The 26,980-nt window shown below is 39.9% G+C and overlaps 3 protein-coding genes across 5 annotated transcripts; all 3 read right to left on the reverse strand.

The window, feature by feature from the left end:
• Positions 1-842: 842 nt before the first annotated feature.
• hnf4g (hepatocyte nuclear factor 4, gamma) lies at positions 843-11,084 on the reverse strand (the record flags this gene model as incomplete). The annotated part of the gene is made up of 11 exons (XM_079575827.1): positions 843-1,059; positions 1,144-1,263; positions 2,801-2,987; positions 3,667-3,716; positions 4,078-4,230; positions 4,899-4,986; positions 8,313-8,462; positions 9,408-9,517; positions 9,903-9,997; positions 10,353-10,518; positions 10,958-11,084. 11 exons carry the CDS (start codon positions 11,082-11,084, stop codon positions 938-940), a joined length of 1,368 nt encoding a protein of 455 aa, XP_079431953.1. The 3' UTR covers positions 843-937.
• A 4,727-nt stretch (positions 11,085-15,811) lies between these two features.
• gpr141 (G protein-coupled receptor 141) lies at positions 15,812-17,817 on the reverse strand. The gene is made up of 2 exons (XM_079575830.1): positions 17,631-17,817; positions 15,812-16,743 (listed from the first exon to the last, which is right to left on the reverse strand). Exon 2 carries the CDS (start codon positions 16,741-16,743, stop codon positions 15,829-15,831), a length of 915 nt encoding a protein of 304 aa, XP_079431956.1. The 5' UTR covers positions 17,631-17,817; the 3' UTR covers positions 15,812-15,828.
• A 584-nt stretch (positions 17,818-18,401) lies between these two features.
• pign (phosphatidylinositol glycan anchor biosynthesis, class N) lies at positions 18,402-26,435 on the reverse strand. 3 transcript variants are annotated; one of them, XM_079575806.1, is made up of 29 exons: positions 26,298-26,435; positions 25,878-26,112; positions 25,680-25,801; positions 25,508-25,606; positions 25,333-25,439; positions 24,710-24,834; positions 24,424-24,554; positions 24,218-24,337; positions 24,098-24,138; positions 23,977-24,036; positions 23,805-23,897; positions 23,530-23,585; positions 23,372-23,450; positions 23,121-23,303; positions 22,896-23,035; positions 22,473-22,572; positions 22,284-22,376; positions 21,730-21,821; positions 21,502-21,607; positions 21,317-21,425; positions 20,888-20,990; positions 20,656-20,758; positions 20,478-20,564; positions 20,336-20,391; positions 20,050-20,125; positions 19,802-19,875; positions 18,991-19,033; positions 18,857-18,909; positions 18,402-18,723 (listed from the first exon to the last, which is right to left on the reverse strand). In XM_079575806.1, the coding sequence occupies exons 2-29, from the start codon at positions 26,102-26,104 to the stop codon at positions 18,600-18,602; spliced, it is 2,802 nt and encodes a 933-aa protein (XP_079431932.1). In that variant the 5' UTR covers positions 26,105-26,112; positions 26,298-26,435; the 3' UTR covers positions 18,402-18,599. The 3 variants fall into 3 exon arrangements, with proteins under 3 accessions (XP_079431932.1, XP_079431933.1, XP_079431934.1); XM_079575807.1 differs by having other exon boundaries at positions 26,291-26,418; XM_079575808.1 differs by having other exon boundaries at positions 25,878-25,971; positions 26,298-26,400.
• Positions 26,436-26,980: the final 545 nt, after the last annotated feature.

Consider the following 26,980-nt stretch of genomic DNA (forward strand, 5'->3'; position numbering starts at 1 on the left):
AGAGTTCAGTGTCTTTGAGGGGGCTGGAGTGGACCTCAGTTTGTAAATGAAGACAGGAGCAGAGAGGGGGAGAGTTCAGCTTCCAGACAGTGGATGATGATGCATTTCTTCAGTCGGTTGGACCTGGGCCATAGACTCTGCAGTTAGTTTTTTTTTTCATTAAAATACAATTATTAACCAATCATGAGTACATGGTATAAAACAAGTAATGTGTGGCTTATTAAATTATTATTCCTGACACAATTAAATATAAAGTTATACAATTTTATTTTGATTAACGTTTTCATATACACAGGATTGCTGTAAAGATTAAAGGCACCAAAATAATAAAAATACACCTTTCCTCTATTAATTAAATAAATTATGAACATATGCATTAAAAAAAAACAACGCATTTTGCACTTCAAATTTACAGCCGGTGGTTGAAGCACTCCAGACCTGTACTCATGTAAGTACTTAAAAATAACGCATATTTCAAGTTGACATAAACACAAACAATCATGTTATCACAAAGTAAAATGGTGTTTTCCCTTCTAAAGCTATACTGTACAAAAAGTATATTTGATAATCGTACAAAATGTATCATATTGAGTAAAAGTATTAGTAACTCCCTCGGCTGCTGCCAGTATCAGTGGAAAATGGAGACGCAGTGTAGTGTTTTAGGTTAATGAGACCACAAAAATGTCTAGCTTGTTATGTTAAACCCTGGTGTGCTGTTCCATTATTCCCCCTCATTTAAACAGTGACACGCTGAAGTTTGGAGATTGCTACACATAGTGGCTTTAATTACATTTTACTTATTGTTGTGAGCCTGATGGGAGTCGCTGCATTACGACCCCTGACCGCACTCTCCAAACATGCATTACTTTCATAATTTTCCACCATGACTGGGATGATAAATGAGTAGGGGGAAATATCAGCCGCGCTGGCAGAGCAGTCAGGACTCGGGCTGCGCGGAGGGGGAGGGGCTGGTGGCGGGACAGAGGGGCGCAGAGAAGGCTTTGTACACGTCGGCCACGGGACCCTGAGGAGGAGATGGGATGGGAGTGTCCGGAGAGGCTGGAACAGAGAGACATAGTGCGATGGGTGTTATGAAATGTGCTTTTGAGGCCTTCTTTGAAAAGCATCGAACAGTCATCGTACCTATCTGTGGAGTGTGTGTGACTGGCATAGCGCTGATGACTAGCGTGTGTCCGGTCACAGGGTCCTGGGTCAGCTGGGTGTGAGCAGGGTGGTGCAGGTGCGCAGATTCTGTTGCGAAACCTTTACGTGAACAACAGAAGTGTACAATGAGTTACTTAATTTAGTCCCGCAGTGCTGCTTTTTCAAAATATGTGTCTTCCGAATCCAGCTTAACCTCTTAACCCTCACTTGACCCGAGCACATTATCTCCAGTTTGGCTTTACCCAAATCTAAAGGTTTCTTGAAAAAAGCGTCAAAATAGCGACAAAAACAAGAAGAAAACGAGGATGAAAACACGGCGAAGATGTGTTAGAAAAACACACCAAAAAAGCCACAAAAAAGCGACGAAACTGCAATAAAAAAGCCACAAAAATACAACAAAAAAGTGGCAAAAGTGAGATGGAAAAGAACGTGAAAAAAGTGATGACAAAACGGCAACAACGCAAGGTAAAAAAAAGATCAGTTTTGTGGGTCTTAGCTTTCAACTAAGGCGTTACACTGGTCTATAGCCAAAGTGGATTCAAATCTAATATCTCTCTTTGGTATCACTGCGTGGACTTCTCCAGATGGTAGAAGTGGGCTCATCAACAGTTTAAAGCAGTACTAAGGAACTTTTTTACCTTAATAAACTATTTCTGTAGTCCCTCTGGGGGTAATACAAGTGTTAATGGGATGATTGGGGGGTCTTTCATTTCCCCCGGTGTCTCTGGCCATAAAACCACAATTGCAACTTCGCTGCCTATGGGTCGGAGGCCCCAATACACACTAATGGAATAACGAAGAAGAAGCTAACAGGCTAACGGGCAAAGCTAACTGCACGCTAGCGCCACTTAAGCAGTATTTACAGCCAAGTTTGAGTGAAAAAAATGTATCTCCATAGTGTAATTGGATGTACAATATCCCTCTCTCCTTTTTGTCTTTTTTGTCAGCGTAGTATTTACTCTCACGGACAATTAATGAGTAAAAAAACGCAACATGCTACGACACCTGCAGTCACGCTTATGGCCTTTAGGGGCATGAGTTACTTAGTTCTGCTTTAATTCCTTTTCTTTGGGTTATGGCCATATTTTAGACCTGGTTTAGTACTGTTTTAGGGTTTGGGTAATTCTTGTGTTACACACAGAGCCAAATATCTGCTGGTTGTATTTGTACTAACTTATTTTATATGGTTATTTCCATATTGTTCTTTTGGACCTCTTCCCTTAAACTGATCCCAAGGTTTTACGTACTGTATGCTGCCCACATGAGGGTGAGAACTTGGTATTTTTAGGTTCAGGGGTAAATGCCCTATTTACAGTATATGCAGTGCCCTTACATAGCAATTTGTGTATTTAGGGAGTTAACTTCCTTCCAAATATTTATGCTACTTTACCTATTTGAAAATAACCGTAACCTACAAACTAACCTCGACATATCAGCATATAACAAAATGCAAAAAAGTCTTTGGTGAGATAGTATATTAGCTGTCTTTCCCTGTGCAATATCAGAAACACACAAACTGCTCGTTGTCTGCTTCAGCCTCGCCCGTTTTCATGTCAATCACCGCGGCGATCATTAGCTGAGGGTGTGTAGCTGAAGGTCAGGCCATATTCGGAGGGGTTACTGGCAGCGGGCTCACCTCCCAGCAGCATCTCCTGGAGAAGGTTGTCTATCTTGGCCAGGCCACAGAGCTTAATGAACTGCAGCTGTTCGATCATCTGCCACGTGATGCTCTGTAAGGTGGGCAGCAGCAGTAACAGCTCCCCAAAGCGACCTCTGGAGTCATACTGGCGGTCATTAATGTAGTCTTCCAGGCTCATCTGGACCTGGACACAACAGCGAGACATAATAGAATAACAGTTTATATTGTGTCCAAGTGAGAAGTACAGCACAAAAACAGAACAAGTACGCATGAAAACAAATGACGGGGGATTAGGAAAAAAATATTATTTGCAAATTTTCTCACCATGATTTAAATTTTGATTAGATTTGCAATTTGTGTTTTAAACTAAATATTTTTGATATATTTGCACAAATGCAAGCATGTTCATGAGCATTAACCTTTGAGAGGAGACTAAAATATGAAGAATCACATGAATTTCAGAACAAACAGTTCAAAGCATTGACATTGTACTGAACAGATCCCTGCTGTTTTTTGCAATACCTAATTTTGATTTGAGTGCGATTATTTGTGGAGCCCTAACAAAGACCATCTATTTTACCTGACAACTATTTAGGCAACAAGCAAACTGTATGTCCTCATTGTGGATGTATGTTAGATGTGTAACAAATTTGTGACGGCTAAACAGGGCATCTCCAGAGCTGCAGCCCATATGGATGTTCAGTGTTTGCCAGTATCTATCAAAATAAGGGAACGATGGTGTTCATGCATTGTCAAAGTATAGGACTGCTTTGAGACATGTGAGAATAACTTACGGTGATACAGAATACATGATGATACTAGGTATTTCTGAATAATCTTATGTTTGATCTGTGGATTATTACCTGAAGCCGCATAGCCTTGATTTTGGATGGGTCCCTTAGAGACTTTGCATCTGCAGATTTGAAAAAAAAACAAAAGAACAGGTTATATTAAAGACAAATGGAAGAGGAGGGGATAAACAACAGTGAGAAAGTAATCCAAGTTTATACCTGAAGTAATGGAATAACTATGCAAAGTTAAACGGAAAATGGTCACACATCATTGACCACATATGAGTAAGGTATACAAGGATTGGAACGTTTGGAAGCCGTGGAAATAAGGGATTTCCACAGAAATGACAAAGAGGCTCGAGAATTTATGTTTTGGCTAAGGGACCTATATACAAACAATTTTACCATATTGTATTCTGTGAAGGATGACAACATTCGTCAAGTTTCCAAACAAATGAAAAGTGTTTGTTTAATGGGCACTACCTGGGTCAAAGAAGACGATGGCTTTAAGTGCTGCATATTCGTTTTCGTCTATTTGAATGTCCTGAAACGGCTGGACCAGCTCATCCAGGACTCGATTGGCCACTCGACAAATCTCCGGCTCAGTGTTGTTTCTGTGGATCACACACCCATTACCTGCAAAAACACAGCGCTGGTCATTAGAGGTGAAATTTTTGACATCTGAAGTGCTGATAAACAATACATTTGATCATTAGACCTCAGCAACCCTTGAGCTGGATTTTTAAAGTTAACTCGTAGGCTGTCAAGTATTGAGTGTAACAGAGCTACCACAAATCTGAAGTCATTTTATTTCTACATAGAAATCGTAGAAATGAACAGACACACAAGCTTAGACAAGGCGATAGTACTTCGGAAATGTTGCTGCAAGTAAACAACCAGAATTCACCAATTCAGAACAGAATCATTTTTGAAGAACTTTCTTTGGCAATTATGCTAGGAGACTAACATTTTACCTCTGTTATTGCTGCCACAACTGATACTTCATTCATTATTACACAGTTAATCTTATTGTCAAAGATAGGCTACAGTATTTTCTGTTTGAAATTGGAATACTTAAGAATAGGTTTGCACAAATATTTACGTAGTTTATGTGCACGAACACTGTTGAGTAATGAGTAATGCATTTTACTGGAGAAACTTTTGAAGTCACAGTGAAACAGAAACTTTGGGTTAATCATTTCCAGCTAGCACAACACTTGATCAGCTTTCACACTTCAGCGCTGGGCCTCCTGATTCAGAACACATAAAAAATAAACAGCATTTGACAGCCTGCTCGCACATACCTAAGAGCAGGAAGTCCTTGAACGGCATTGACCTCTTGGCGACCCCGAGCAAGAGGTGTTCACCCGCGTGGGCTCTGAGCAGGCTAACCTGGAATCAACAACATAGGCATACGTTAACCTACTGGGTCAGGAAACAAGTCAGAAAACCTGCCCGGACAGACTACAGTTTCATTTATTGTGCGTGGGTGGGTGTTTTTTTTTTAAATAAATATTTGTCTAAGTGTGTAGCCTTTATACAGAGATCAACATGCCACCCATGGTCATTTAGCTCAACCCATAGCATTGTGTATATCTGTGATGTTTAGAGCTTTGAACTCGAGAACAAAAAGCTAATGCTTTTTTTTTAACCTCATACCCTCTATTTATCTCACTTTTCCGAAAATAGTATTCCCATACTTTTCATAATTAAAAGCCTTGTACAAGGTTTAAAATGCAAATTTTGTTCACAGCTGGGCTGTTGGGGCTTGTGGATGTTGTGGATGTGAAGTTTTGGAAGAAAATAATTGTGGGCAAGGAAAATTGTGGTCCATTCTCAACAAATTTGATTTCCGCCTAATAAAAACAGAAAAAAAGGAGCAAAACATCTTATTTTTACAGTAAACAAGCAAAGTTGCAACCTAAATTGTAAGTAAATCCTGTCATGAACATTTGGAGCAAAGTTGGTGCCTATTCAACAAAGAATTTTACAGTTTTACAGGCTTAGAATGTAAAAAAATCCAGGCGGAGACCAACTGTGCCATTTTGGCACAGTTTGGCACAGTTTGGCACAAAATTTGAAATATGGAATATCTCAATGAAAATGAAAATTTAGGATGCTTTTACATATTTGGTCATAAAAATGCTATTTTTTTTCCAAAAAAGTAAAGACAAAATTTATATATTTCAGCACACTTTATTTATAAAAACTATATATAGCAAAAACACACACAAATGTAATAAAAAGTAAAATAAAACAAAAAGTTCACCGAGCATCATGCCAGGCGACATAACAGTTTTTTTTGGCTGTCAGACACAGAGGTACCTGACACTTCCTGCAGTACACAGGGGTCTTTACTCGTTTGTCCCCTGCATCAAAGCATCTCTTGCAGTACTTTCTCTGGGCCGTGGCATCCTCCCCATAATACACTGGCATGCAGGTATTTGGCTTTCAGCATGAATGTTTGTGTTTCCAATAATTGTTTTCACCGTGGCACTGGCAAAAAACAGCTGGAATAGCTGCAGGACTGTCCATGAAGCGTCTTTGTCCAAAACAGGCCCTGTGTCTCTCGCTGGAACAAAACGGCGTGGATTGGGTGCAGTGTCCTCCTCATCACGATTTTTCCACCGATCACTAGGAGCAGATACTGTGGCAGCAGGACCTGTTCTCTTCCTCCCCGTCTTGCTCTTGGAGAGTGCCTTTCGGGGCCTGACAGTGGCTTCCTTGGAGGGGGGGGCAGACACACTTTGTGTATTTGAAGGAGCACTGAAAAACAAAAGGCAGACAGTCACTAATTTGCATCTGTATGCAATCAGTTGCAGGCAGCTTTTCCAACGCTTACCTCTGCTCTGCGGACGACAGCCTTTTGGACTTTCTTGACACTGGGGCAGAGGGCGGCTGGTACTCCTCATCCTCATCTTCATCTTCCTCTTCTTCCTCTTCTTCCTCTTCCTCCTCCTCCTCCTCCTCCTCCTCCTCCCCACCACCACTGCTGTGAGAGGAACTCACACCTTGCCCAGTTGAAGGTGTGAATGTGTCTGGAGCCATACTGCAGCAGGAAGACAGACAGTCACTAATTTGCAAACAGTCTATTGTATACTGTAACAACAACAATGTCAATAATCACCTCTGCCTTTTGGACAATACACGTCTCGCCCTTTTGTGCACTGCTCCTTCCTGAGGTGTTGACTGTAGAGATGGCAGACTTTCTTTTCCAGCACTGCAAAATGCACACGTTATAGACAATGACTCATTTGCAATGTGTGAGTTTATGCTAAGTACTACAAAACAAATTAGACCCTCACCTTGTCGAAGCAGCTGGTGACATCTGCACTCCAGATGGACCTGGCTGTGGTGATAAAGGTCTGCTTGGCACACCAGACTCTTGTTTGCCATCATCATCACTGCTGAGGAATAAATAATACAAAAATATATGTTCAGATATATAATAAATAATAATAATAAATAATAAAATATAAATATAAATAATAACACAAATAGCACTTTACAAATCATGCATGACAAACTAGTACTCCCACAAAATAGCAATACACTTGTCTGTGCATTTTGTTCTGTCAGTAAAATTTATACTAAAAGAAGAAAACAATTACCTCTCATCTGGTGGATACTCGTATTTGAACCGCTGGCTGGCTCCAACAGGTCGGACTCGTCAGAAGACGAATCATCAAAAGTATGTTCAAACTCCATCTCACCAAGAACAATAGCCCGTGTCTCCTCAGCCGTGTACACCCTCTTTTTCCCTCTAGAAGCCATGGTGTGGTGATAAAATGTAAAAAAATCTGTTCGAAAATACTCTTCTGCCGCTTCCCCGTGCGTCATGCGCTCTGCGCGTAAAGAGTGGACTGAACTGGCCTCTTTACGCAGCCGGCTAACACTGCGAAATTTCAACCAATCACGGACGTCGATATGTCCCCTGAAAGCAGACGTTCGTCTGCACCCAATGAGATCACCCATGCTGTGACGGACAGCAGCTTTGGCGAATTACAGGTGAGCAAACATAGACACAGCGAGAGCTAGTGTGAGTCACAGTTTTAGCGCGTTGGCTCGCTGTGCCATTTTGACGGGGGCTAGCAGACCCAACATGGCGTCCATGAAACAGTGTTTTCACGGAGAGCACCCGGAGTACAGGCTTGGGATTAAAAGTTTTACCGCGGACGAAAAACAGCCAAAGTAAGTCAGCAATTGCATGTTTTATTTTCTTTTGCTGGTGGATTTTCTGCAGTTTGATGTGGGCTCTGCTGAAAACGTTTAGTGCTGTGCTAACAAGCTTTACACCTATCGATTCAGTGAGTTGTTAGCTTTCGTTTGCTGTATAGCTTTGTGTGCTGCTGTTCGTATTGTGGGATGTCAGCCCTCAGATATTAGTACTTGGTCAAAAGGTGCGTTCTAGCCATGTGTGTGCTTTATTGCCTGGGGTTTGAGCGGTGTTAGATTGATTTGAGTTTGAAGTGGATACTTTTGTAGAGGCGTCTCTGCTCGACATTTTGACGTATGATAAGCGTGTGTGGGTGGAAGCGGTAGCAAGATACGAGCGTTACATTGTACCACCAGGGGGCTAGCCCCCGCGGGCGGGGGCTATAGGTCTTGTGGAGTTAAGTCTATGAATCTTGCTTATAAGGACTCCAGGAAGAGTCTTCAATACCGTGACAGCTACAAAACCAGATAAATAAAACAATAAAAGCTGGCGCCTTGTTAACCTGGTCATCCAAAGGCAGCTCCCCAAATGCAGGAATGTACTTGGCCCACTCCACCAGCACCAATAACTGCTGCCTCATTGAGTCACATACGTCCACCACTGAGGCCGATTTCTGCTCTGCCAGGTCTCCTAATACCACAGGAGCCGTGATCTGGAAGACAGAAAACATCAGTCACAATTTAGCTGTTAGTGTTTACAAAGTTAAGAAGTACATGAGTAGTAATCATTATCTACCTCCAAGTGAGTGGAAACTTGCATTGCCTTGCTTTGTTAAAATGATAATAAAGTGTTGGGTGGTTTTATTGTTTTTGTTTGTTTTGTTCTACTCTTCTTAAGCTAAAAACACAAATGAAATTGTTTAGCCGTTGATTTAATACAAATTGCCAAGATAATTTGTTAGAGTTGTTGAAATTTGAAATATTTTACTACATTTTTACTGATTATTTCAAACAATTCCATTGTGAATGTTTGTGAGTGAAGGATTTTCTATCAGTTTGTGCTGATAGAAAAATCAATTCCCAGATACTCGATGCTTAAAGGTGCATAATGCAATTTTTTATCTGAAAAAAAAGGTTGATATTTGTGTGTATTTGACCTTGTAGTGACCCAGTGCTGTATGAGTGGTCAGCATGGTGCCTTTGCTTTCCATCACAGTGGTCTCTACGATGCTGCAGGATCAATTGTTTGGAAGGTTTTTACTGCTGACGGACCCGCTCAACTGAAAACCTTAAAAACAATTGATCCTGGAGCGTTTTAGAGACAGAAAAATGAGAGAAAGCAAAGGCGTCATGCTGACCACTCAAATACGCACACATTTATTTCCACATAAAAAGTTGCATAATGCACCTTTAAACTAGTATCTAAGCTAAATTTAGAAGCTTCGTAGAATGTGTCATGCAGTATAATTTAATCAATACAATCAGTCACTCCAGGCTAAAGAATATGGACATGATAAAGGGCACTGTATGTGAGATATGTGAATGTGTATCATGTTTCAAGATTTTCCCTACTCTTCTGTCACTGCATGTCTCTGTGCCTGGCTATGTAGTGTGAAGTGATAGGCTTCAGAAGCGTATTGCAAGAGTTGATCAAGTACCTGTTGCGATAGCGATTCTGCCTGGGCCAATACAGTAATAGGTGGAAGGTCTTGGGATTGGTCTTGGATGGTTCGTCTTGAGCTTATCCGATCCCTTTCATTCTGCACAGCTGCAAAACAATACAATATAATGATTCGCTGATTAGCTATATCTCTCGCTATCGGTTTTAATCATAGCATGCCCTTACTATGATCATTACATTTTACAGCAACTGAGTATACACGATGACATCAGACACTAGAGCTGACCATTTTACTTCTGTCAAACTTTAACCAGTGACAATCTCGAACAACATGTTTGAATGACCCACGATTAGGCTCCATAAAACCGTGTGCCAAGGTTATACCCATCATAAACGGGCAGCACTCGCTCACTTTTATGGCGGACAGTTTTTCAGGCGTCTTAAAGCCGATTTGAGATTCCCTGACAACACCCTTTTGAATAAGAACCGCACCTACATCATCTACAGTATTGTCATGTTTGAGTTTCCTTACCTTCTTTCTTCATGCCTGCCCGGAAGCATTTGTTAAGTCTGCAGAAACGACACTGGTTCCTCTTATCTTTATCCACAATGCACTGTCGGCTGAACCTGTAAATGGCCATACAGTTAAACACCACTGTCTATGGCTTTACAGACACCAAACACGTGACAAAATGTACACAATTAAAGAGAGAGATTTGTAACACTGATAGGATTCAATAGTTTGGGTCGCGCTTAAAAGTATCTCCCGTCATAAATCATTAGTTGAGTGTTCTTTAAGAATGAGTCACTTGATAATCAATGTTTGCAGAGCAGGGGTTCAGCATTAATAAACATCATTGGGTCATTAACAGTGTCATTAAAGGTGAGTCTTTATGGTGTTGTGTATAAACTCAACCTTGTTAGTTTCTGTGCTGGCAAAGTATACTGTCCTTATAAACGTAGTTGAGGCATCTCTTCATACCTGCAGGTGTAGATGTGGCTCTTGCGTATGGACCTCCTGAAGAAGCCCTTGCAGCCGTCACAGCTGGAGGCTCCGTAATGTTTCCCCGTGGCCTTGTCTCCACAGATGGCACAGTTGCTGCTCATCCCGTCTGGACCAGGCACACCCGCCTCTGTTGGCATGCTGTCTGCAACACACACACATGTGCAACGTCAAGGTAATATTATGAGCATAGCTGTAAGGGAGTGCAAAGTTTGTGGGTGCATATGTCAGGTTTTGCAATCTTTACGATCAGTTCAAGTTACAAGCCACGTGTAGGCTACTCAAGACTAGATACACTCGAGCAGCAAATCAAAGCAATAGAGAGGAATAACATTTTCAATTGGTCAATATTGTCATCAGATCCAATACAGGAGGTATTACAAAAACTTGCCCCTTAATAATGTTTGTTTATGCTGAAAGGAAAAGTATGGGGGGAAAGTAGCCAGCAAATCGATTTACTATAATAATAAATGATGCATGTGTTAAGAATACAATTTAAAAATCAGTATGTGCATCCCCACAAACACATAAGTTGCCAACTTAGTTATTCAGTCAAAAAGGTGGATATTCAGCCTGCATCTTACCTCCTCCATAGAGAACCTCTGCATTCTCAAATCCCAGTGTGCTGTACGAGGGGTCCAGACCTTCACAATAGTTAGCTACTTCCATTTCTAAGAGAGATCTACTCTGAGGAACAGGAGGATACTTCATTCCTATGTCCAGGCAAGTCTTACTCACTTCCTTTTTCCTCTCAATGACGCCTTTCTATTGCATTTCTGGCTATAATCTGCCAGGGCTCTGCCTATTGCTATTGATCCAGACATACCTGAGGAGACACCTGGTATAAAACATCTATAAATGTGTCGATTGGCTGAAGGACAGTGAGTGGGTGGGGCTTAGGCCAGAGACTTTTTGCCTTATTGCAGGTTATCTTGTCCTTCCACTGCCTTATCACCTCGATAGATAAATAGAATAGATTACCCCACTTGCTTACAATATTTTTGCTAAGTAGCTTTTACTCACGCTTTAGGCCCCAGCATGTTGTGACATTTTGTGCAAAGTAATGTGTTTGCGGTAAGAATAACAAAGGATTGGTCTTTAAGACAATCAAAATGCATGCTGTTGTCAGTGTGCCCTGGGCCTCCTAATCTAATCAATATTGGAGTGATAGCAGCACTACCTCTGCAGATATAATCTATAAAGACACAGAGTGAAGTGGAAAACACTGATAACTTCCATTAACTCTTCCCTAGACACAATTCGTAGAGCTGGTGCCTTCTATGGACTTGTACTTACCTTGTCTATCAGGTGTCCCTGTACATTTGCAACCAGATTTAGCTCCCCTTGTTGAGGATTTTACCGTGGTTTCTGCATTACTGCTGTTGGTGCATACTTTCAATTTGATGTTCAGAATATAAATAAGAACTAACACTGACCTCATGAAACCACTTTTTTTTCTTAAGTGAAGTATAGGAAGTGAGCAAAACATCTCAATGTGTTTGGGGCCAACACAGTGATCGGAGTAGCTTCTTGCAGTACTGTGGTTGCGGTATATTAACCGTGCAAAAATATATTGTTTTTATATATATTATTTTTAATGTCAGCCAGCAACACATCACCCCCAAAAAATCAGAAGCACTGGCAACAAAAGGAGGTCTTTTTGTGGTTGCTGCAATAAAAAATGGCTTTAATGTGAATAAGACAAGAAATAAAAAGTGAGATATGCTTCTCGGTTTCAATGCACAGTTTATACAGTGTCCCAACTTTCTCTAAATTGGGTTTATACCTGATAGGATTGTGAAAATGCTATCTTAACCGCCGTAAGATGCGAGGCAGAGGCCATCAAAGAGACGATCGAGTAAACAAGTGAAACTGCTGCCAGCTAGTTGCCTCCTCTGTGTTCGCGGTGCCATAAAAGGGCTAATTTACGAGCAGAAACCAGTTAAAATGTCCCCATCACAGCCCCGGTGTCATTGCACTAAATCTTACTGTGAGGCTTAAAGGTAATCACCTCGCTGCATTGTGTTGGAGGAGGCTGTAAATGATAAGAGGTGGCACTATATGGGAGATTTGATGGTCTGCATCAGCCAATCACAAAAGGTGCACCAGGAGCATGTGCTCAGATAATGCTATCACTATTACAGTATAGTGAGGGAGACAGTACCAGTACATTAAAACTCATTACAGGGTTGATATAAAAATTAAAATTCAATTAGTTTGAAGTGTCTATGTTGCCACGTGTTTATAAAACTGACAAAGGGCGGGGACAGGGAAGTGTAGAAATTAAAGTTTAACCAGGGCTCACTCCTGACTCATCAACCTGTGAGAAGTGACTTCATACAGTCACACTTTGACTAATTCACCGATAATAATAAGTCAACAATCATATTTTGCCTCAAAGAACCATGGGCTTACATATTATAGGCGTAATGCCAGTCAATATCTTATTCAAGTTACAATCATAGTTATATTACCGCTGGGCTGTGTATAGAGAGAGGTGAAGGCCATTTTTAGTGAACGGCCACTCAATCAATCAATCTTTATTTCAGACCCAAATAGGTCCATAAAAAGCACAATATATTTAGAATTATTTTTCCTTACAAGCTTCGGCCTTTTTATATTGAAGAATTTTAAGAGGAGCACTATTTACTTCCGTTAATTCTTCCATTTTTATTTCATGAACTCACGGGTGATGATCTGATTTTGTTTGCAATAGTGGTTTGAATTGCGATTAATGTTTTGAAATCATTATTCACACACTGTAAACATGTCCAGGAGCATTAACATTTGAGAGAAAACTGAAATACTGTTTGTATAACTAACACAAGAGTCACATGCTTTTCAGAACATGTTCAGGTTAGTCACTTTTTTACACAGAAATACAACACTACTCTTTCTGCTTTACAAATTGCAGCCATTGAAATTGCGATTTTTATTCCATTGCAATTAATTGTGCAGCCCTCTTTTAGAACCCCTGATATATCATTTGTGGTGATAGATGATAGAGAATCTTTGTGCGAGTAGTCTGTTGCTTCCATCCTTATATTTCAGTGCTATTCTTGAAGTGCATATTTGAAGTAGTTTCATCTCTTGGCCTATTCTAATAATTAAATTTCATAAGGACATTACCACGACAAGATTAAGGTCAGCGCGAGGTCAGTATTAATTATGATAATGTTGACCCTAAGCCTAAGATATCTGGCACAACACAAATTGAATCATGTGACAGGTGATGAGGAGGCCTCCTAGCAACAGAGAGCTCAGCGCGGTCATAAAGCCTGTCCTGAGAGGCCTGTCTGTGCGAACTGCCCGCTGTATGCAGGCATTGTTTACATACTACATGAGAGCCTACAGGTCCAAATGTTGGTGAGGCATGAGTGGTAGCTTTGTTGAGAGTGGGACTTCACCGTCAACTCGTCTCCATGGAGACATTGCTGCTTTGCTTTCATGACTGTTTTATTTTGGCGACTTAATGCCATTATCAGTGATCACCAGGAGCACTGTTGGTGTTGCTGGCATGTTTGCTTTTGAGTTTTATGACAACTTATGACCTGAAATGTTCCGCAGAGTGACTTTAAAACTAGGTAAACAAACACAGAACATAATATAAGCCTATAGAGATGGAAACATTGGTCATACCTGGACCACAAAGCTGGGAAGAAAATGGACAGAAGCAACAGATACAAAGCCACAAATCACTTTCAGTCCAAAAAGTAATGGATTTCTTTTTTGTTGTTATTATTAAATAAACAACATATTGGCATATAGTATATTAAGTCTTTATTTAACCAACAGCAAACCAGCTCATCCTCCAAGATGTTAAAAAGAATAGATTAAAAATTCACTGTGGTCTAATAACTGTCACCAACAGCTTACTCCAGTAAAACACTATGTCATCATTTTCTCGCAGTGCACTTGTAGGCTATTTGGTAGAAAGATGGCACAGATCTAGCTTCCGCTTTTGGGGGTGACCCACACCTCACTTGTGAAGTCACGGTGCGCAAAATGAAACGCTCGAATCACATGATCTTTACTGCGCGGTCTACGTGACATCTTATCACTTTTACAAAACGGCGAGGTGAGAAGAACACGGCTCCATTACCAGTAGACTTCACGCAAAAATCTCCACAGCAGGATTAGGCTATGCCCCCGCGCTCAAATGGGGCCTCACGACGAATTACGCACGGGAAAAAAACAGACTTCTCACGACTCAGATATCACAAATCGGCTACACACCAGCTCATTAGTAACATAAACGATCGTATATTAATAAAATGCTGAACTTACCTTTGCGTAACTTTTCTTCTACGATGTGCATTTATCCAAGTTTAGCCAAAGCGCGCTCTGGGTGGGAACGGTACTTTGCGCAACAAAAGTCCAGCCAACTTTGGGAACAGGTGAGTGCTAAAGGTGTGCTAGAACATTGAAAGCAAATGTTGGGAGAAGTGAGTGGCCAATAATTCATGCTGCGACACATTTGATGGCGCCATCCACCGTAGCCCCGTCATTAGATCGATTTACTAAACAAACCCAGAACAGGGTGGGGATGCGTTAAACAGTAACTCGGTGCCATAAAAAACCAAAAGCAAAAGGATAGGCAGGTGAAGGGTTTGCAGTGCTGGTGTACATGTGAGCTACGATATCCGCGTTGGACCGCACATACTGTAGGTACAATGTTTCACACTGAAGCAGCAACAAGTTACGATTTTAGACACTTATTTCACTTCCCATTCTTGGTATGTGTCAATCATTTATCATCTATCTGGAAGTGAAAAAGCATTTTAATCTACACCATATATACCAGATGTAAAAAGAAAAATATATTCAAAGGTCAATTTGAGATCTACATTTGCCTTGCGGTACAATCTCTGACCAGAGGATGGCGCCATAGAAACACAAACAATTTCATATTTCTGTAGTTTGCCAATATTTATGCTAATTGATATGCATGTCTTAATTTTAGAATAAAATAATACACCAAAAAATGCAATGATGTAGGATTTGATTATATAAAAACACAACGTTGTCCCCTATGGTGTAGAAGTATAGTTTACTGTGGTCTTACTTGAGCCAATATGTCACTTCCTCTTGACGCTTCCTTTTATAGATCCATACTCATTCATGATGTTAATAACTTTCCAAAGATGTAAGATTTTATTGATAGGTTTTTATTCAACACGATAATGATTAACCAGGCTTAAAATATTGATTAACCTTTCCAATGTATCTGACCATCACCAAGTCACAACCAGGAAATAATATAAATAAGGTTCAGTTCAGTTTATTCCATCACAATAAGAAGCAAAAACAAAAAGAAATACTTTAATGTGTATCAAGTGGTAACCTTTATGATAGATATACTCCATAGACAGGTGCAGTGTCTTGCCTGAGGCCTCAGAATGGCTCTATGGGAAGAGAAAATGTCAAACCTGTTTTTAGGCTACCTCTTTAGCTACTACCTTCCTGCTTCACACACAAAACATGTTCTTCTCCCGAGGAAAGTGAGCATGTCCAGACAGTTGAAAGTGGTCAAACTCAGAAACACTTCATTAATGTTCTCCAGCTCAAGATGCTCCAAGTAGTAGAGGCGAAAAATGTGGTATGGGATAAAGGAAGCCACCATGATGAGGGCAAAACACAGGCTCTTCAACTGGGCACTGAAATCCTGCTGCAAGGTGCACTTCTTCCCATCCCTCTTGTACAAAACCAGTAAGACGTTTGCTTGAAGAATGGTGAGCACGGCTGTTGTCACAATAATGACTGTGCTAATAATGTAGTTGAGCACTTTAGCTTCTGATTGAATGTCTTCCGCAAAAGCAAAACATTGGCTCGTTGTGTTATTATCTTCCGCTCTCTTGCCGTAGACTAAAGTCACCACGCACGGGAAAGTGACCAAGACAACTACCCACACCCCAGCGCTGACCAGAAGTGCGTGCAGCCTTTGAATCGAAGGCATAATCTCTGTTTTCCGGTAGAAACTCCAAATCCGCGAGATTAGGATGATTACATAGAAAACAAACGACATGTACATATGAACGTGTATCATGCTGCTGATCACTTTGCATGTATTCAATCCCAGCTGCCAGTGGTGAGTGGAGTAGTAGTAGATCCTAAAGGGAACGGTGAGGAGGAAGAGGAAGTGCGTGAAGATGAGGTTGAAGACGGCAATGGAGGTGATGGTGGTCGTGGAGGATTTTAAAACGTGCATAGCCAAGCTGAAGCACATCAGGCCACTGACAAAGACCACACTGTAAATGCCCAGCAGGACAGGGTTGCACTTCATTTGTGGGCCAGCGGTGGAGTTTGGAGGTCCGGTTGAGTTTGGAGAGAGGTCCGGGTGCATTGTGGTCTGATAGGCTGTTCCATCCATCTTGAAAGATAAAGACAAAAATGTTTTTGGTCGTGAGTACTGTTTATCAGCATAGGGAATCAAATTATTTTTAGACAGTGGCACAGATGGTAGTGGTAGTGGGTAAACTCATAATGGGAAGGTCAGGGGTTCGAATCCCGCCTCCTGCAGGTGCACATTGTTGTTGGGCAAGACACTCACCCACCTTGCCTCCAGTGTCTGCGTACATTGGTGTATGAATGAGAGCATGAATGGGTGAGTGGTTTCTTGCTGTAAAGCGCTTTGAGTGCGGCATAGGCGGAAAAGCACTATATCAATTGAGAGCATTTATCATTTTCTGCTTTTGTATCATTTTAAACAAAAGAATTTCCATTTTATTCTTCCAACGCTTGACCTCAACTCCTGTCATGTACAATTTGCTGAAGACCTGTTGATTATAAAGCACCATGCTGTTCATTGTAATTGGCCGTAGATTTAATAGAGATCTGTATGAAAAATCAATCATTAAAAGAATAATGCAGAAAACGTGTCTCACCAAAGATTTATTTTATTTTATTTGACCAAGAAGTTGAATTATTTATTAAACCAAGAAAGTCCCACTGAGATTAAGAGTCTATTTTACAGGGGAGTCCTGGCAATCAGCATGGTTAGCTATCCACATATTCTTAAGTCATGTTGAATACAGAAGCAGTTCACTACCATTTACCTTTAAATGTTGTACAACTCATTTTACCTTGTCTGGATCATTTAGTAAAACTTCTTTAAAAAATGCTAATTTGGATGAGGTTGGCTAGATTTGTTTCTTTTCTTAGAGGTTTTTTGTTTAGTTTCTGAAGCAGTCCTGCATGGCTGAGATCTTACTAAAACTATTTACTCAATTCCTGTTTAAAAAAAAAAAAAGTACAAACCTTTTGAAGTAGTTTTGTGAAGAGCAGAGAGAAATATGTTGGAATCCTTTACTTGTTATCCAGCAGTAGTGTGATAGCGCCGCAGGTTTAATCTTCACTAGATTCCAGAACTGAAAATCCTCCAGTTCACGCGTTGCCATCCAAAAATCGCTCTAGTGTTACAAACGGCATCCAAACATCAGTCTAGTTTTACATGTGCCAGCCAAACATCATTCTCGTTTTGCATGTGGACTAAATGTGTGAGTTACTTTGCGAAACAGGAGGTGATTTTACAGACCCAAGTCCAACCACAAAGCTCTTCCTCATTCTTCTTTTTACGACGTTGGGGGTTATGTGAAGTGACCAGGCAGTTCAGATGCATAGTTTACAATAGTGGGCCATTGGAAGTTGATTTTTTTACGGGTACAATTTAATGTGATTAATCGGACATACCACACAATTGCCTATGAAGTAGAAGAATCATACCGTGAAAAGGAGAAGTATAAAAGGGGATGTGGTTTTAACCTGTTAGTACTTACTGGTTTTATTTTGTACAAAAGAACATGCTAATTCACAATGATGTTTCACATTTGTAATCTGTATGTTTCTAAATAATAACATTGTGCACAGTATGGCTATACATACAGTACATACATTCTTTAATAATAATAATAATAATAATAATAATTTAAGTATCACTCATGTTTTATACATAATCATAGTCAAGTTTATTGTCTTAGGAAAGTCATAAAGACCTGGAGAAGAAGCACCTTACTGTCAACCATGTTTTTCACTAAAAGTTTCCTGTTTGCAATACATTTACTATAAAATGTGAAATGGTACTGTCATAGACTCAGCATCATGTTCTGCTTTATTAACATAATTACTATATAAATATCAAGTTAAAGAAGTAGAAATATTTCCCTTTACCTTAAAAACAATATAATAATAATTTAAAAAAAACAATACAATGAATATTTCACCATGTTGTTATGTGTAGTGCATTTTGGACTTTCTCCACAAAACCAGTCTTTGAGAGGTGAGGATGTGAGTGACCACACTGAGCACCATGAGGAAGATCGTCATCGACATCACAATCACATAATGGCTGATGCTGCAAAAGAAGAACACACGTCTTGTCAAAGCTGTGAAATGAGCCTTCCTGTCAAAGCCAGGAAGGACTATCCTCTATTAATATGTAACACATTGAAATTATACTGCCAAAAAAGGTTATAAGATTAACTCACCTCGTACCAATGTCTAACCAACTTCCATAGTCTTGGACCAGGAAGAAGAAGTGCTAAAGGTAGACACAATAATTAACTTAAGAAAAAAGATCAAAATCGCTTACTATTGCGTTTAAGAAACGTCCAAGTCTTACCAAAGCCATTATATCAGAAATGACGAGAACGATGAGGAACAAACTGAAAAACAACAATATAAGAAAGTGAATCTCTGTATCCCCGCTGATTATTCAAGTGCAAAAAATTCTTTCTGTCCTAGTTCTTGAGCCAATTATCCAATCAGAAAGCAGAGAGAACCCCACACTTTGGATTCAGTGATTCAATGTCTAAAACCAGTTGGTTATAATAAACTGAAAGAACCTATCACTTAAAGGTGCATTGTGCAACTTTGTATGTGAAACAAAAAGGAAAAAATTATGCGTATTTGACCTTGTAGTGACCGGGCAGCTGTATGAGTGGTCAGTGTGACGCTTTTACTTTCCGTCACAGTGGTTTCTATAACGCTCCCGGATCAATTTTTTTGTAGGTTTTCCTGGGAGAGGGTCCGTCAGCAGAGAAAACCTTCAAACAACTGATCCTGGAGCGTTCTAGAAACCACTGTGATCGAAAGTAAAAGCGTCATACAGCCGCTGGGTCACAACAAGGTAAAATATGCACAAATATACTTTTTTTACTTAACTTTTTTTTCCACATAAAAAGTTGCATAATGCACCTTTAAGGAATCCCAGCACCCTCCCCACTCATGCTCAAATTAGTGTTATTGCTGGCCTTATAGTGCATGAGTCTGTGAGGTTCCTGTTGTGTTTGTGTCCTCATACTGTCTGTTGCTTGACACACCACAGTTTCAGTTGTTTTGTAGTGAGGTTTAGACTTTTTATGCAAGAAGCAGTATCTTTGTGAAAGTATATCTTGGACATGTACATAAGACAACATAGGTAATTCAAGTACCTTCTTGAGGAAAGCTGCGTTGTGACTTGGATGGTCTCAAACGTACACATGACAATGATGAATGGAATAATAACCTAAAAGGAGATGAGCAGCTTAATCATTTATTAAATACAGAACTATCAGATCAATGAATATTGTATAAAATGTTGCTAGAAAGAAAAAAAAGCTTGTAAATGGGTGTGCTAAGTTAACAGGTAGTATTGTAGAAAGCTATTTAAAAGTACATTTATTGATTGCATTTTAAGTACCTTCCACATCATGAGTCCTCCCATGATGAAGGGGTTAAAAACAGTGAGGAAACAGTAAACAGATGCTGGGTCAAAGCTAGACAACAGAGAAAAAGTTATCGGATGTCAGTTATGAATTTTTCACCAGAGGGGCTTGAAATTACGGTATTTGATGAAATATTCAAAAACAATGTCACAAAATCACAATGCATAACGGATTTCTGCCACAAAGACTCGCATGTTTCGCACCACCAACTGAACTTCCTGTCAATGCCTACACTTTTTAAAGACAGAAAAAAAAACGTACCTGTTTATAGAGGCGATATTTCCTGTGCCAAAAAAGGCAGTGATTATAAAAAACACCTACAAACGTGGTCAAGGTAACTACAATTATAGTATCATTCATTTAATACAAGCTTTTGAGATGTATTCTACTACTGTAAGGATACAAAAAAATAAGATCTCCGAATGTCGTCTAATTTTAGCTGCCGAATTTTGGTGATGTCAATGTTGGCAGCAAAATCAATCGTTGAGAGCTGTTGAGAACACACACACACAAAAAACAATGCAACATCAAATGCTTGGTACAATAAAAGGTGAAATTGTCCTTTTACGACGACATTCTACCTCCTGTCGACCGGAGACACCTTGGGCGAGCAGTGCTTCTTGTTCAATGTTGATCCACACAAACATTAGCCACGATAAGGCTGGTGGAAACAAGGCTTCAGACCTAAAAAGATCAAAGTTTAAATAGTACATGATGGAGCTGCAAAAAGTTGCCAAATTATTGCTATTCAATAGTTAAAACATAAATCAAATATATCAGTTTTCCTCATATCGTGTGGCCCTTGTACATTACCCAGTGCTTAGTAGTAGGTATGTGGCTGTGAGAGACAGGAGTACACTAAGGAGTCGATGGAAAAGACGTGTAGAGCTGAGAAGCGGAATCAGTATGGAGGAGCCTAAAACATGAAATAAAAAGTTAAAAGATGCACTGTATACATTTACAGCAGACTTGGACTCTCAACCAAGCGTTTCTCTAATTCAGTTTCATTTTTGTACCACCGGTACAGGCCCCAACTGTCAGGGGGAAATGCCACACCAACTTTATTTACAAAACACTATAAAGACAAAACTGTAAGCCAAAGAGTCGTACACAAATCAGAAAACAAGGAAAGGGTATGACAAAATACAGCTATAACTAAACAAAGTCAAAGTGATGCAAATGCATTTAACTACCAAGAAAGCCTACTATCCCTGCTGGAGGAAATAACTCCGTTAAACACACCTAATGTGGTCCAGCTGACAATCTGACTGAGCAGTGGCAGGCCATGTTTCTGCTGCAGACTGGAGTGTGTGAGGGAAGGAATGAATGCACACACAGTCACATGGATCATCTAAAATAGACAGTTGAGTTTTAGACATAACTATAAATGCAATGATCATGAAGCATATTTGGTAATCAGCGAATACCTGGAAAAGCAGAATCTTTGTTTCACTGTGGTACAGTGGTGTTTTGTGTCGTGACGACCAGAGGAAACAGGAGGATGTGAGGAGGGTCAACAGACCTGCACATGTGCTATTAAAAAAAGGAAAAAGGAAAGTCAAATGACAAAACAAACAATCAATGGTTTTGTTTTATTTTAGTCAAAAATTCCGTTTGGTAGACTGTATAGTTACAGTAGGGAAAAATGTACTTACACTAAATGTAAATTGGGCTCTCTCCCCACAACAGGCAACAAGGGAAAAACAGCCAGACACAGGGAACTCAAGAACCAGCTCACGGATCGAACCTGTGGAGACCAATATTCAGTGTGTCAGAATTACACACATTTGAGCTATTCCCAAAGTCCAGGATGTCATAGACCCCTTATCGATCCAAAAATCTCTCGGAGGCCCCCCAATAAAAACATATTTACTCTATCCTGAGGAATTCGTTATTATTTTACAACTAAACTCACATAAAAAGCAACATTTAGCCATGACTATAAGCTAAATACTGATTATAAGTAGTATAATGTAGCAAATAAATGTAAATTTCCTTTAAAAACATATCTTTTTCAATGTACTTGGTTTGCCCTACAATGCCTCTGAGGCCCACCAGGGGGCTCCAGACCCCACTTTGGGAACCACTGCTTTAATATATTTGAATCTTTTGTATAAAATCTAGTCCCCTCTGGTGAAAATAAATTAAAACATCACTGATAATAGCAAAAATCATACATATCCTGGTTCTGTGGAAAGCACATCATTACCTGGGCCTTTTCAAAAAGTCCAGAGAGAAAAGGCCAAAAGGAGAGCGCAGCCAGGCCCACAGACAACACAGCACGATAGAAGAAGCTCACCACCTGGTGGCAGCAAAGCATCATTGAACCCATATTACCACACAGCGTTTCACTGTATGTAACAAGAAAAAACAGAATAATAAATACAAATGCACTTACCAGTAATTCGATTCCAACAGCTACTAGTACAAAATAGCCTAAACATTTCCACAAAGGCAATGACGGGGCAGAATGAACCAAATCAACCAGGATTCCAAACCTGAAGCACAAATTGACAGCAACACTCGATGAGGTTTTGAAAAGACAAAAAACCCTTTGTTCATGTTTCCGTGTGGTGCATGAATGGCAATAATTGTAACTGAAAGGCCCTAATTAAGCTCTTTGAAGCTGCACCGCACATACAAAGATAATTATGTCTGAGGTAAATTGCATCCTGTGAAATTGAGAGAGCTTGTGCAATGGGCTGCAGTGATCTGGAATGATTGATATTTTGTCCCATCTGTTCAGCATATGATCCAAAGCAACCTAATTAACTTGTTTTGAATGAAGTTTCTATATTTTAAAACTTTTCTATAGACTTACTCTTTAAGAACAAAGTGCCACACAGGGACCGGAAGCAGACAGTAAACATAGTAGGTGAGTGGACTCCTTTGAATGAATAAAAATACAGCGATCAACACTGCCACACTAGTGCTCAGCCATGACAAATGAAATCGTGGCATCTGCAAACACAATATAATAACAGAAGTTAAATAAACTTTGACAGAATAATGAATCATAAGGACAGACCTGCTCTTCTGTACTTACCTGTTTGGTGAGATTGTGATTTCTGTTAAGGCTAGCGTGAGTTTTGAGGATGATAAGGACAACATAAGAGGTCCAGCCGACAAAACCCAACACCACACTGCAGCCCAGGAAAAATCTGTCATAGGTGTGGTAGTAAACTAGGCCTTTTAGGGACTGAGAGATGAGAGACTGGCAGAGAGATATCTAAGACAAAAGAAATACAGTTAAAAGTGGTCAAGCCGCTCTTAGGCAATACAACTTTTAAAACTCACAGCTTCTTCATATTTTTCCAGCTGAATCATCATTCTGATCCTGTGGACAAATTCTGCTTGTTCAGACTCCGTTAATTGTCTGAGAAAACAATAGGAAAACAGTAATGACAAATGCAACTCATTAAAAATGTAGAAGTACTCTCTGTATTTGTGCTTACTGGTAGGGGGTAAAAAGCAAGGATATCGTGGTCTCCTTTTTCTGAATCATTTTCACCTGACAAAAATATGCACAACAAATAAAACATACACCTATTATAGTTAAAGTATAATGTATAATATTGTGGCCATTGCTCACATAAAAGCATTGACAGTGTGTAGTGAAGTTTTGTTTCGACTAATGTTTGCTAGGACAATATTTGCTAGTATCCTCAACATGGTGGCTTTATATGGTAACACTCAATGAACAACATTCTATAACAATTGTACATTGTACCTTGTATTGCTCCAGCACTTGGATGGCATTAGCGTACATGCTTTCAGCTTTGAAGTGATTACTGTTGTTTAGGTACTGAAGAGGAAGCACCCCCTAAAAGGGAAAAAAAGAGAGGTTATTATCCATTCTAGTATTAGCTCAAATGTTCCTTGATTTGAATTTGTTTACTTACAACAGAATTGATAGGAAAATTAACACCAATCAGCGATGCCATAAGAGGAGCAATGTCAGCCTAGAAACACATGATTGAGATCAAAATGTGTCTTTTTATTTTCTATTCAACTTAATCTTACCTGGCTGACATCAACTCTACGAATCTGCTCCAGGTCCCAATCTATGGGAAACAGCAGCCACAAAATCATAGCACAAACAAAGACATTATGATGGACACATATTTACTGAGCATTTCTCACCTTTTAAGAATCCATCATCGAATGCTTGAGGCTCTTTAACGGTCACGGGGCCGTTGACCCCAGCTCCCCAGACGACTAAAGGAGTCAGAGTCTCGGAAGGATGACCTGCTCCGTGAGATCCTAACAAATTATAGTGAGATATAAAAACGTTTTACAAAAGCAAACAGTAAGTATGCAAAATTGTTATGAGCGATAAAGAGGGTTACCCCAGTTAGTCATGCCGTGATCAGAAGTGAATACATAGGCAGTTTTTCCATCGTTTCCAAAGAAATCTTCAATCATAGACACTAGCTCCGATACACCAGCGTCCACTAATCCTATGTTGTCCAAATATTCCCTACAGAAGGCAAAATAGTTTGGTCAGCTACAGTGTTTGTGTTTGCAGACTGCTTGCTCATTGCGTGTGTATGTGAACAATAAAAAATAGAAAGAAAAATGAAGTCACAAAATTGTAGATCACACTACTTCAAAATTGTAGATCACACTACTTACTGTGACATTGGCCTGTGCGCATGTCCATTTGTGTCAAGTCCCAGCAGATGGAGAAAGAAGACATTTTTATCTTCATGCAAAGTGGCTCTCAGACTGGAGTTATATTTGGCAGACTCAAAGAATGACTATTAATAAGAAGATAGAAAACAATAATGCAATTACTGTTCAAGGTAGGGCTGACAATTTGGACAAAAAACCTAGCTGTGATTTTTTGGACAGATATTGCAATTCGATTATACATGATACATTTAAATGAATAACTTACTAAAATGAGGAGTGGAAGGGAGTCATGTTACTTTTAGGCTTCAGTCAAACATCATAATCTTGCACAAATTGCTCCACAATTGTGTATTCGAGCAATGCACAATAATCTATTTTCAAAAATATTTGTTTTTATGTGGACAGCACCCTCTTCTGGAGGAGTTTCCTCCACATTCTGTTCCCCTGGGGCACAGCCACATGAATAAAATATGTCCAGGATGGAATCATATAGCGTCTATCTAAACACTTTAGAATCTGCTTTATGGAAACTCAGACAAACTTATCTGTACCTGAGATCAGACCTCAATATATCTGATTGGTGAATTGCAGTATTCATATGATTTGAAGAAGTATTGCCTTACGTTTACTTGGTTGAATACCCAGCTGTCCAGCCTTGATGCATCAGTAGATGCAAAGTCCTCCTCCACAGCTGGATAAGTGTGGGTATAAACATGATCTCCTGTGGCACCTGATAAGAACGAATGTCATTGTTTAAGAACAATTACAGCTTTATCTTACTATGCTCATATTTTCTACCTTTGGCAAACATGGGTAGGATGTCTGGACTGCCCCAGCTCCAGGTGTGTCTGCTCTCGTTAAAGACAGAATCAAATTCCACTGGGTTTTCCTTCCAACCTGGAAACACACAACAAACACAGACGTAAGACAAAAACCCTTTGCTTCATATGTTCCACTTTTATGCACCAACCTTTTGCTACTGCACTGACATCTTCATAGAAACCAGCAATAAGAGCTACATGTCCAGGCCGAGACTCTGTGGGGACTCGTGTATGCGACACACCCCATGTACCTCTACTCTCTATTATACTCCTAAAAACAAAATATATATTGTTAGGAAATAGTTATTAGGTCTAGAATGCAATAAAGTTTGAATCAGTAAACCAACCTCAGATATGGAGCTCTGGATGAGCCATTTGGGAGCAGTGTAAACAGACTGTCTGCCCTGAGTCCATCAGCCACCATCAGTATCAGTCTGGAAGCTGGAGGTGCCAGTGAAGTTGCCAGAGGGGTCATGCCATGGACCAGGGGAGATGTAAAGTATATGTCAAAGATAGACAGGAAGAAAACCACGTGGACTGTCAGCCCAACAAGGAAGAAGGTGATCATCCTCATTGTTCAGCCTAAAAAATAAAAAATAAAATGAATAAATTACACATAATGGATTATTTGTAATACTACTTATGTGTAGACAAATGAATACCAAGCAATAATTTAGGCAACATTATAGTACAGTTATTAGACAAGTTTGTGTAATTACAATAGCTGCGATAGTACTAGGCTACAAGGAATTAGCCCTACCTCTTACCGTAGCTGATCCCTTCAAGAAGGTCACGAACTAAAATGAATGAAAGGCTAAATCTTCCAACATGCATTCAAATTGTAAATCTTAACACTCCACTGTACATTGCTCCTTCGCCAGTCATCACCCATGTAACTGGAAAAGCCAACAGGAAGTCGCGGCTTCTTATGCAAGACAAGATTAAGGCGAGAGCGTGCTTTTACAAAACCACTTTTAAGAAGATTAAACAAGAAATTCAGGTGCCATGAGCATCCACTTCCTTGTTGTGCCTTGACTTGTGACGTTTCCGTAGCCCAGCTGAATTGTGGGTATTGTAGTTGTTTAAAGCTATGTCCTCCCTTCTGGCGCCTGTAAATCTGGCAAAAGAACCGTTTCAATGTTGCTCACCGTATCTGTGATATCTCGCACATGTAATCTATCCGATCATTTCAATTGATAATAAAACAGACATATCTGCGTTCTTATCAGCTGTCAAAGGTGCCCAACCCACTTGAGACTCTGTCACAGCCGTCCAATCAAACTGCTCTATTCGGTGAAATGGGCGGGCTTTGAGGCAGAAATGTATCCTCTTTGACCAATGGCAGCAGCGGATTCCTCCCTCTTACCTTCCAGAACTATGCTAGCCGTCCATTCAGGAAGGAATTGGTGTGAATAGCCTAGCCTGTGTTGCTAAATTCATCATAGTGCAA

The sequence above is a fragment of the Gobius niger genome (genome assembly GCF_951799975.1).
Source record: "Gobius niger genome assembly, chromosome: 18".
NCBI classification, from domain to species: domain Eukaryota; kingdom Metazoa; phylum Chordata; class Actinopteri; order Gobiiformes; family Gobiidae; genus Gobius; species Gobius niger.

What these genes read in the sequence shown, in the direction of transcription:
- gpr141 (XM_079575830.1), bottom strand. Translation starts at nt 16,743, where the DNA reads ATGGATGGAACAGCCTATCAGACCACAATGCACCCGGACCTCTCTCCA.
- pign (XM_079575806.1), bottom strand. Translation starts at nt 26,104, where the DNA reads ATGAGGATGATCACCTTCTTCCTTGTTGGGCTGACAGTCCACGTGGTT. An exon ending in ATCACAATCTCACCAAACAG is followed by an intron (nt 23,036 to 23,120) that starts GTAAGTACAGAA and finishes TTGTGTTTGCAG; the next exon opens with ATGCCACGATTTCATTTGTC. An exon ending in GTGTCTCCGGTCGACAGGAG is followed by an intron (nt 20,565 to 20,655) that starts GTAGAATGTCGT and finishes TGTTCTCAACAG; the next exon opens with CTCTCAACGATTGATTTTGC.